The sequence below is a fragment of the Leucoraja erinacea genome, chromosome 4, assembly GCF_028641065.1.
Source record: "Leucoraja erinacea ecotype New England chromosome 4, Leri_hhj_1, whole genome shotgun sequence".
NCBI lineage: Eukaryota > Metazoa > Chordata > Chondrichthyes > Rajiformes > Rajidae > Leucoraja > Leucoraja erinaceus.
Genome location: NC_073380.1, coordinates 2731748 through 2743653, shown reverse-complemented (window position 1 = coordinate 2743653; position 11906 = coordinate 2731748). Strand labels below are relative to the sequence as shown.

General features: G+C 51.4%; 1 protein-coding gene across 1 annotated transcript in view; it reads left to right on the top strand.

Moving 5' to 3' along the window:
* The window catches only part of sspo (SCO-spondin), a 214785-nt gene that overhangs the window by 99875 nt on the left and 103004 nt on the right, over positions 1 to 11906 (top strand). Inside the window, 6 exon segments of the mRNA XM_055633417.1 lie at positions 1486 to 1656; positions 3553 to 3805; positions 4956 to 5002; positions 7556 to 7635; positions 10087 to 10256; positions 11215 to 11261. Coding sequence (XP_055489392.1) covers positions 1486 to 1656; positions 3553 to 3805; positions 4956 to 5002; positions 7556 to 7635; positions 10087 to 10256; positions 11215 to 11261 — 768 coding nt within the window.

The window sequence follows — 11906 nt, the reverse complement described above, 5'->3', positions numbered from 1 at the left end:
AGCGTGGGATAGGGAGAACCAGTAGATGTGGTGTATCTGGACTTCCAGAAGGCTTTCGACAAGGTCCCACATAAAAAAATAGTATACAAACTTAAAGCACACGGCATTGGGGGTTCAGTATTGATGTGGATAGAGAACTGGCTGGCAAACCGGAAGCAAAGAGTAGGAGTAAACGGGTCCTTTTCACAATGGCAGGCAGTGACTAGTGTGGGTTACCGCAAGGCTCAGTGCTGGGACCCCAGCTATTTACAATATATATTAATGATCTGGATGAGGGAATTGAAGGCAATATCTCCAAGTTTGCGGATGACACTAAGCTGGGGGGCAGTGTTAGCTGTGAGGAGGATGCTAGGAGACTGCAAGGTGACTTGGATAGGTTGGGTGAGTGGGCAAATGTTTGGCAGATGCAGTATAATGTGGATAAATGTGAGGTTATCCATTTTGGTGGCAAAAACAGGAAAGCAGACTATTATCTAAATGGTGGCCGATTGGGAAAGGGGGAGATGCAGCGAGACCTGGGTGTCATGGTACACCAGTCATTGAAGGTAGGCATGCAGGTGCAGCAGGCAGTAAAGAAGGCGAATGGTATGTTAGCTTTTCATTGCAAAAGGATTTGAGTATAGGAGCAGGGAGGTTCTACTGCAGTTGTACAGGGTCTTGGTGAGACCACACCTGGAGTATTGCGTACAGTTTTGGTCTCCAAATCTGAGGAAGGACATTATTGCCATAGAGGGAGTGCAGAGACGGTTCACCAGACTGATTCCTGGGATGTCAGGACTGTCTTATGAAGAAAGACTGGATAGACTTGGTTTATACTCTCTAGAATTTAGGAGATTGAGAGGGGATCTTATAGAAACTTACAAAATTATTAAGCGGTTGGACAGGCTAGATGCAGGAAGATTGTTCCCGATGTTAGGGAAGTCCAGGACAAGGGGTCACAGCTTAAGGATAAGGGGGAAATCCTTTAAAACCGAGATGAGAAGAACTTTTTTCAGTGGTGAATCTGTGGAATTCTCTGCCACAGAGGGAAGTTGAGGCCAGTTCATTGGCTATATTTAAGAGGGAGTTAGATGTGGCCCTTGTGGCTAAGGGGATCAGGGGGTATGGAGAGAAGGCAGGTACAAGATACTGAGTTGGATGATCAGCCATGATCATATGGAATGGCGGTGCAGGCTCGAAGGGCCGAATGGCCTACTCCTGCACCTAATTTCTATGTTTCTATGTTTCTATGTTCAAGTGCGTGTTCACCGCGTGTGTTTGTTGTGCATTCTCCCTGTGTTCACCGTGTATGTTCACTGCATGTTCATTGCGTGTTCACTGTGTATGTTCACTGCATGTTCATTGCGTGTTTACCGCGCGTGTTCGCGGTGCATTCTCCCTGTGGTCACCGTGTATGTTCACTGCATGTTCATTGCGTGTTTACCGCGCGTGTTCGCGGTGCATTCTCCCTGTGTTCACCGTGTATGTTCACCGTGTGCTTGCCAGTGGCGGGGGGCTGGAGCTCCTGGAGCCAGTGGTCCCAGTGCAGCGCTCCGTGTAATTCTGGAGTCCAGACCAGGAACCGCAGCTGCAGACGGATGGAGACGGGCGACGGGGCAACGGGATGCGTGGGACCACACGTGCAGACACGGGACTGCAACACGCAGCCCTGCGACAGTAAGGACATGTCACATGCAGAGCCCACACGTTTTGTCCTCCAGTAACCATCCGGGCAGGAACTCTGCAGGCATCCTCTCCGGCCGTAACATAGTGACACCAGGTCCCGGGGCAGAGGTCATGGGGGGAGGGGTGGGGGGGGGGGGGGGTGGGATGGTGGCGAGGGGCTGAGGTGGTGATCAGGGTCTGGATAGTGGGAATCAGTGAGATACTTGGACCAATCATTTACACACACTGCACAGGGCACAGTAGTCGGGGAATCTGATTGCTGGGATACCAAACTGATTCCTGCGATGTCAGGACTTTCATATGAAGAAAGACTGGATAGACTCGGCTTGTACTCACTAGAATTTAGAAGATTGAGGGGATAAGGGGATAAGGGGGAAATCTTTTAGGACCGAGATGAGGAAAACATTTTTCACACAGAGAATGGTGAATCTCAGGAATTCTCCGCCACAGAAGGTAGTTGAGGCCAGTTCATTGGCTATATTTAAGAGGGAGTTAGATGTGGCCCTTGTGGCTAAAGGGATCAGGGGGTGTGGAGAGAAGGCAGGTACAGGATACTGAGTTGGATGATCAGCCATGATGATATTGAATGGCGGTGCAGGCTCGAAGGGACCGAATGGCCTACTCCTGCACCTATTTTCTATGTTTCTATGTTTCTAATCTCAGGTGAGGGGTGATGTTGTGCAGCATGTTAGCATTTGATGTTTTGGGGAGGGACACTTGAGGAGGATGAGAGTGTTCATCAGAACACAAGGCGCTGGAGGAACTCAGCGGGTCAGGCAGCGTCTGTGGAGGGAATGGACAGACAATGTTTCAGGCCGAGGGCCATCAGACTAATCTGTGCATGGGTCATAGTGTTATATACACAATAACTAGTGTGACCCTGGGGAGCATTGAGAAACAGGGACCTTGGTTTACCTCGAAGAATCGGCATAAAGAGGTGAAGAAGGCGACTTGTGATCGCTGACTACTCAGACTGTATTCCCTCTGTACTCAGACTGTTCTCTGACCGAACTCTGACTGTACTCTGACGTGTTCTCTGGGTGTACTCCGTTGTCTGACTGTCCTCTGACTGTACATTGACTGAATGTTCTCTGGATGTGCTCTAGCTGTGCTCTCTCTGTACTCTGTCTGTTCTCTGACTGTACTCTGACTGTTGTCTGGCTGTACAGACTGTACGTTGACTGTACTCTGACTGTCTGACTGTTGTCTAATGTGCATTGACTGTATGCGTTTGCTTGTCTGACTGTACACTGACTGTACACTGACTGTACACTGACTGTACACTGACTGTACTCTGACTGTGGTCTGACTGTACACTGACTGTTGTCTGACTGTGACTGTTGTCTGACTGTTGTCTGACTGTTGTCTGACTACACTGATTGTACACTGACTGTTGCCTGACTGTACACCGACTGTACACGACTGTTGTCTGACTGTACACTGACTGTACACTGACTGTACACTGTTGTCTGACTGTACACTGACTGTACACTGTTGTCTGACTGTACACTGACTGTTGTCTGACTACACTGACTGTACACTGACTGTTGTCTGACTGTACACTGACTGTATACTGACTGTATACTGACTATACTGACTGTATACTGACTGTATACTGACTGTTGTCTGACTGTTGCCTGACTGTACACTGACTTACACTGTTGTCTTACTGTACACTGACTGTTGTCTGACTGTACACTGACTGTACACTGACTGTTGTCTGACTGTACACTGACTGTATACTGACTGTTGTCTGACTGTTGTCTGATTGTACACTGACTGTACACTGACTGTTGTCTGATTGTACACTGACTATTCACTGACTGTTGTCTGACTGTTGTCTGACTGTTGCCTGACTGTACACTGACTGTACACTTGCCGTTGCAGAGCGGTGCCCGGCGGAGATGCAGTACCTGGAGGTGGGTGAGTGCCAGGCGGCGGGGGGAGCATGCCCGCGAGCGTGCCAGGACCTGTCTGCAGACGTGCAATGCACCACCCGCTGCTACGACGGCTGCTACTGCGACCAGGGCCTGCTGCTGTTGAATGGCTCCTGCGTGCCGCTGCACAACTGCAGCTGCTACCACCAGGGGCAGTGGCTGCAGCCGGGGGAAAGCCTACGCCGGGACCCCTGCAACAACTGGTGGGTCCCACTCCCCACACTCCATCCTCTGGCCCCTACCCCACTCACTGCTGTCACTGTCACCTCGCAGTGGGGCAACGTGCCATCACAACCCCCCCCCCCGGCCCCATCACCATGTCCCTTCACCCACCCCCGCAAATGCAAGGAGATCTTATCAGAATCGTCTCCAGTAACTTGCCTCCCATGATGTTAGGCTGACTGGTCTGTGGTTCCCAGGCTTTTCTTTGCAGCCCTTATAGCACGATTCGAACTCGGAGATTTACGGTAATGGCTGCTCGTCGGTACTCGGGGCTCTCGTGGACATTTTCAACGTGTTGAAAAATCTTCACGAGTCTTCCCGTGCTTACCTGCCGTTAGCGAGTCTTCCCGAGTACCTGCCGTTAGCGTTACGAGTCGCTAAGAGACGTCCCCGAGCTCCGACGTACCCGCTACGTTCATTCTCCGTGCTTACCACGAGTTTGATTTTTTTCTTAAACTCGGGAGAGCTCTTGGAATGAACTCGTACCGTGGGACGAGGGCTTTTACATAGAGCCATAATATTCAGTCACCTGCACCTCATCATGTCTAATGATGATTCAGATTTAGGATAAGATGTATAAGGATAAGAGGGAAGTATTTTCGGACTGAGATGAGAAAATCATTTTTTACACAGAGAGTGGTGAATCTGTGGAACTCTCTGCCACAGAAGGTCGTTGAGGCCAGTTCATTGGCTATATTTAAGAGGGAGTTAGATGTAGCCCTTGTGGCTAAAGGGATCAGGGGGTATGGAGAGAAGACAGGTACGGGATACTGAGTTAGATGATCAGCCATGATCATATTGAATGGCGGTGCAGGCTCGAAGTGCCGAATGGCCTACTCCTGCACCTATTTTCTATGTTTCACCATCTCAGGCAAGGCTCCTGCAATGTTTTCTCTCGTGTCCCACAGTGTCCTCAGATATATCTGATCAGGCCCAAGAGATTTGTCTACCTTCATACGCCTGAGAATTTCTCGCATCTCCTCAACCCTAATACAGACTGTCCTTACAACATCTCCATTAACTGTCCCCAGTCTTCATATCTTTCCTCCATGGTCGAAACTGAGGAGAAATGTTCATTCGGCGGCACTCTGACCTTGCCGAGGCTGACCTCCCCCCTGTGTTCTGTTGCAGTACCTGTGTGTCTGGAGAGCTGGTGTGTGGGGACGAGCTATGTGCAGGTATGGAGCCAGGGAGCTGGGTCTGCCTATGTAAATGTTACATATCTCCTCCCTCCACCCCCTCCTGCTCTCCCCCCTCCCCCCTCCTTCCTCTCCCCCTCCCTCTCCCCCCTTTCCTTCCCACTCCTGCTCTCCCCCTCCTCCTGCTCTCCCCCCTCCCCCCACTCCCTCCATCTCCCCCTCCCCCTCCCTTTCCTCCCCCCCTGCTCTCCCTTTCCCCTCCTCCTGCTCTCCCCCCCTCCTCCTGCTCTCCCCCTCCTCCTGCCCCCTCCCTCCCCTCCTCCTGCTCTCCCCCCTCCTTCTCTCTCTCCCCCCCCTCCTCCTGCTCTCCCCCCCCCCCCCCCCTCCCTCCCTCCCCCTCCCTTTCTCCCCCTCCTGCACCCTCTCCCTCTCCTGTTCCCCCCCCTCGCTCTCTCCTCCTCCCGCTATCATTGGGAGCTCAGCTCAGCTATCATTGAATCTTGCGGGGAGAGGAGGGGGGAGCAGGTGAGGGGCCATGGGAGAGATCAGGAGTGGGATCAGCACGCTCCAGGCCCCCACCACCCATTGTTTCATGTCAACAAATCTTGCCCTGCACATCCCCTTTAAATGTTGCCCCTCACACCTTAAAGCTATGCCTTCTAGTCTTTGGTTTATCCCTGCTGGGCAAAAATGTTGTCACCGTCCACCGTATCTACAGCACCGTTGGCGTCTAGTTCACCAGTGGTGCTGCCCACAGTGACCCCCACATCACGGAGGCTCCTCACTGCATCCACCCACGACCCCGTGAACACACAGTCAGACACGAGCTGCAGCTGGACACGTGCCCTGTACACGTGCCCTGTACGCGTGCCCTGTTACGCGTGCCCTGTACGCGTGCCCTGTACGCGTGCCCTGTACGCGCGCCCTGTACGCGCGCCCTGTACGCGCGCCCTGTACGCGCGCCCTGTACGCGCGCCCTGTACGCGCGCCCTGTACGCGCCCTGGCCCTGTACGCGCGCCATGTACGCGCGCCATGTACGCGCGCCCTGTACGCGCGCCCTGTACGCGCGCCCTGTACGCGCGCCCTGTACGCGCGCCCTGTACACGCGCCCTGTACACACTCCCTGTACGCGTGCCATGTACGCGCGCCCTGTACGCGCCCCCTGTACGCGCCCCCTGTACGCGCGCCCTGGACACGCCCCCTGGACGCGCCCCCTGTACACGCCCCCTGTACACGCCCCCTGTACACGCGCACTGTACGCGCCCCCTGTACACGCCCCCTGTACACGCGCGCCCTGTACACGCGCCCTGTACACACTCCCTGTACACGCGCCCTGTACACGCGCCCTGTGCACGCCCCCTGTACACGCCCCCTGTACACGCGTACTGTACACGCCCCCTGTACACGCCCCCTGTACACACCCCCTGTACACACCCCCTGTACACACCCCCTGTACACACCCCCTGTACACACTCCCTGTACACACTCCCTGTACACGTGCACTGTACACACCCCCGTACACACCCCCTGTACACACCCTCTCACGGTGCTGGGAGGACCATCCCTGTAGACGGATCTGCCGTGGATCACCCTGGGAGCTGATTACACTGTGGACACACACTCCACTCTGCACGACCCGCACTGTCATTCCCTCGTCTCCCCGCTTCCGTCCAGCAGAAGGTACAGAAGCTTGAAAATGTGCAACACAAGACTCAGGAACAGCTTCTTCCCCTCTGTTATCTGGCTTCTGAACAGTCCTTCTATTAGGCAGGATATTCACCTCTACCCCATTGTGGCCATTGGACTTTGTTGAGAACTATATTCAGCACTCTGTATCTTCCCCTTTGCCCTACCTATTGTACTTGAGTTTCAACTGATTATCTTTCTGTACGGTATTATCGGATGTGTTTGGATAGCATGCAGAGCAAAGCTTTTCACTGTAGCTGAGTACACGTGACAATAGTAACCATGAACCAGTATAACCATATAACCATATACCAATTACAGCACGGAAACAGGCCATCTCGACCCTCCTAGTCCGTGCCGAACACTTATTCTCCCCTAGTCCCATATACCTGCGCTCAGACCATAACCCTCCATTCCTTTCCCATCCATATAACTATCCAATTTATTTTTAAATGATAAAATCGAACCTGCCTCCACCACCTCCACTGGAAGCTCATTCCACACAGCCACCACTCTCTGAGAAAAGAAGTTCCCCCTCATGTTACCCCTAAACTTCTGTCCCTTAATTCTCAAGTCATGTCCCGTTGTTTGAATCTTCCCTACTCTCAGTGGGAAAAGCTTATCCACGTCAACTCTGTCTATCCCTCTCATCATTTTAAAGACCTCTATCAAGTCCCCCCTTGACCTTCTGCGCTCCAGAGAATAAAGCTCTAACTTGTTCAACCTTTCTCTGTAACTTAGTTGCTGAAACCCAGGCAACATTCTAGTAAATCTCCTCTGTACTCTCTCTATTTTGTTGACATCCTTCCTATAACATTCATCCCAGTATGAATGTTTGGCTGGTGAGTGGGCAGCAGAGAGGACCAGTGACCAATGTTTCTGACACTTGGTCTGTTTGGTTTCAGTGACGGATTGTTCTTCCATCGACGGTGCTGTGTACGACCTCTGCGGACCACCCTGCCCGCGATCTTGCTCCGACCTCACGGTAACAATCCCGTCCTGGTCCTGATTCGCACAAGGTTTCCTGATACAGCTCCAGTCAGGCTGTGTTTTAAAGCCAGCCTCTGCTGGGGTCAAACTTCACCAAGTAAACGAGAACCAATTGTCGACTACCATTGGCAGAGACCAGAGTCTAACTCCGTACACATGGATAGGAAAGGTTTAGAGGGATTCTGGGCCAAACATGGTCAGGTGGGACCAGCGTTGATGGAGCATCTTGATCGGCATGGACAAGGCAGGCTGCCGGGTCTCAAAGTTGAAGAAAACTTTAAAACACAACACAATTATGGGATAAGACTATCAAGACTTTATTTAAGCGTTAATTGCTCAACAAACAAAGATTCATCTACCTACACACAGAATTTTCCTTTGATGTGCAGTTTACTAGCTGGCATTTCAGCATTTTTCCTTCTTCCCAATGGTCTTATAACAATTATAAATCATACATCTCTGAAAGACTCAGAAGAGTAAACAGCCTAATTTGAGGAAGGACATCCTTGTGATTGGGGCAGTGCAGCGTAGGTTCACGAGATTGATCCCTGGGATGGCGGGACTGTCATATGAGGAAAGATTGAAAAGACTAGGCTTGTATTCACTGGAGTTTAGAAGGATGAGGGGTGGGATCTTATAGAAACATATAAAATTATAAAAGGACTGGACAAGCTAGATGCAGGAAAAATGTTCCCAATGTTGGTCGAGTCCAGAACCAGGGGCCACAGTCTTAGAATAAAGGGGAGGCCATTTAAGACTGAGGTGAGAAAAAACGTTTTCACCCAGAGAGTTGTGAATTTGTGGAATTCCCTGCCACAGAGGGCAGTGGAGGCCAAATCACTGGATGGATTGAAGAGAGAGTTAGATAGAGCTCTAGGGGCTAGTGGAGTCGAGGGATATGGGGAGAAGGCAGGCACGGGTTATTGATAGGGGACGATCAGCCATGATCACAATGAACCTATTTTCTATGTTTCAGCCTAATTCCACCCCATTACAGATAAGCAAATGCCCTGCTACCCTTTTGGCATTTTATTGCATTACAATTGCCATTTGTCCTTTGACACCAGAGAACAGAGTCTGACTAAAATAGACTGCAGTGTCAGGGACACATGCTCAGTTTCGATCTTCTTTAAAGCACAGAATTATTATGACAACATGTAGAGGATTTTAAGCATTTTTAAGCACTCTACCTAGCCCTATCCCTTGCCGTCTTCTTCAAGCTTTGTATTTTAATCTTGACAACCCGTAACGTTACCCATCCCTGTTCTCTAGAGGTGCTGCCTGACCCGTTAAGTTACTCCAGCACTTTGTGTCCATCTTGGGTTGGAGGGCCTGTGTCCATGCTGGGTATCTTTATGACTGGGTCAAACCACCACACACGGCTTCCTCAACTGGGGTCAAACCCTCCTCTCAGGTCAGACCCTGGTGAATCTGTGGAATTCTTTGCCACTGGAGGCTGTGGAGGCCAAGTCAATGGATATGTTTAAGGCTGAGATAGATAGATTCTTGATTAGTACAGGTTTCAGAGGTTATAGGGAGAAGGTAGGAGAATGGGGCTAGGGGGGAGAGATAGATTGGCCATGATCAGCAGGCAGTAAAGAAAGCGAATGGTATGCTGGCATTCATAGCAAAAGGATTTGAGTATAGGAGCAGGGAGGTTCTGCTGTAGTTGCAGTTTGGTGAGACAACATCTGGAGTATTCCGTACAGTTTTGGTCTCCAAATCTGAGGAAGGACATTATTGCCATAGAGGGAGTGCAGAGAAGGTTCATCAGACTAATTCCTGGGATGTCAGGACTTTCTTATGAAGAAAGACTGGATAGTCTCGGATTGTACTCGCTAGAATTTAGGAGATTGAGGGGGGGATCTTATAGAAACTTACAAACTTATTAAGGGATTGGACAGGCTAGATGCAGGAAGATTGTTCCCGATGTTGGGGAAGTCCAGGACAAGGGGTCACAGCTTAAGGATAAGGGGGAAATCCTTTAGAACCGAGATGAGAAAAACGTTTTTCACACAGAGAGAGTGGTGAATCTCTGGAACTCTCTGCCACAGAAGGTAGTTGAGGCCAGTTCATTGGCTATATTTAAGAGGGAGTTAGATGTGGCCCTTGTGGCTAAAGGGATCAGGGGGTATGGAGAGAAGGCAGGGATGGGATACTGAGTTGGATGATCAGCCATGATCATATTGAATGGTGGTGCAGGCTCGAAGGGCCGAATGGCCTACTCCTGCACCTAATTTCTATGTTTCTATGATTGAATGGTGCAGTAGACATGATGGGTCGAATGGCTTAATTCTGCCTCTATCACATGATCTTATGACCCTCCGCTGGGGTCAGAGCATGACTGGCCTGGTGGTGATGTTGTGCGTTGACTGTGCTTTCCTTCTGTCCGTGTCCCACGGCACAGTCCGCCCCGCATGTCACACCTGTCTGTTGCTTTGTTCAGCACTGTACCTGGAGCTGTGAGCCGGGATGTTACTGCACCGACGGGCAGGTGTTAACTGAGAATGGAACCTCATGTGTCGATCGGCAAGACTGTCCGTGCCGCGATCCGGTGACCGGTGAGCGCTACTCTGCAGGAGAGGTCATTCCCAGAGACGATGGATGTAATAACTGGTGAGTGACCGGTGACACTGGGGTGGTCAGTGAATGACCGGTGGACGGTGTACTGGGTGGTCAACAATGAGCGGTGACACTGAGCGATCAGTGTATAACTGGGGAGTGACTGATCTCACTCGACAGCCAATGTCCCCGTCTCAGAGAGTGACCCTGACCGTGAGCAGATAGTTTTTTGTTTTTCAGTTTAGAGATGCAGCACAGAAACAGGCCCTTCGGCCCACCGAGTCTGCGCCGACCAGCGATCCCCGCACATTAACACTATCCTACACTCACTGGGGACAATTTACAAGTATACTATGCCAATTGGCCTACAAACCTAATACGTCTTTGGAGTGTGGGAGGGATTCGGAGATCCCGGAGAAAACTCACGCAGGTCATGGGGGAGCGTACAAACTCCGTACAGACAGCACCCATGGACAGGACCAAACCCGGATCTCTGGTGCTGTGAGGTCACAACCCTACCGCTGTGCCGCTGTGCCACCCTCATGGATATGTGCGCTGTAGGGCCGGCTGTGGCACAGAGCACGTAAGGGGCAGGGGAAGGCCATTAACCCAGCCCACCAATGACCAGTACTGATCACTACTGTCCACTACTGACTACTGTCCACTACTGATCACTACTGTCTACTGTCCGCCAATGTCCACTACTGGCTACTGTCCGCCAATGTCCACTGCTGACCACTACTGTCCACTACTGATCACTACTGTCCACTGCTGGCTTCAACTCCTCCTCCCTCTCTGCCATCTCCCCTCGCTCCTCGATCTGTCACATAATGATACGCCTACACCACACACTGTGCCCACCCCACCACGCCGCTCTGATTGATTAAACCCTCCATTCCTTGACCCTTCGCCATCCCACAGTATAAAGAGCTGAGTGAGTGTTGTGAGCGAGCGCTCACTGCTCAGTCTGACTGGGATCCCCTGTTCTAACCTCCATGTTCCTTGGTTGCAGCTCCTGTGTGGAAGGCCAGCTAACTTGTACCCGCCTCCCCTGTGCTGGTGAGTACGTTTGCCGGCTGGGAAAATCGGGCAATTTGTCACGGGTCGGTGGGAGTGAGGGGATTTGCCAGCTGATATCGGGAAGGGGAGGTGTTTTGAGGATGGATTCAGCAGCTTAGATAACGGGTGACCAATGGATAATATGTGTCCACAGTCATGCAGTACACAGAAAGGCCATTCGGCCCACATTAAATGTGCTGACCACAGTCACATGCCAATACCATATGTCCACATTAACCCTTATCCTGCTGCATATTTCCTGTCTTTGTCCAAACACCTTTTAAATGATGTATCAGACAAAAGGGTGAGGTGAAACAAGGAACCACAGAGCGGGAGATAACATAGAGCAAGGCAAGGAGTGGGATAAGCATGGGAGGCTGGCAGATACATAGCAGTGGGATCGAGTTATCCCGGAGAATGGAGGTGGTGGGGAGCTGGCCAGTGACTGATTCCGCCCGGCCTGAGCTGGACCAGCAGGTAGTTGAGGGGGCAGAACATCACATCATGAGGGACCAGGGGGGCAAGGGTATGAGTAGCGATGTTACAAAACTTACCATCAACGGCACTGCAGTTCTGCCATTGGCCGTGTGCACGACTTTGTCGCCTTTGAGGGGGAAAGGGGGGCGGGGGTTGGGATTAAAATCC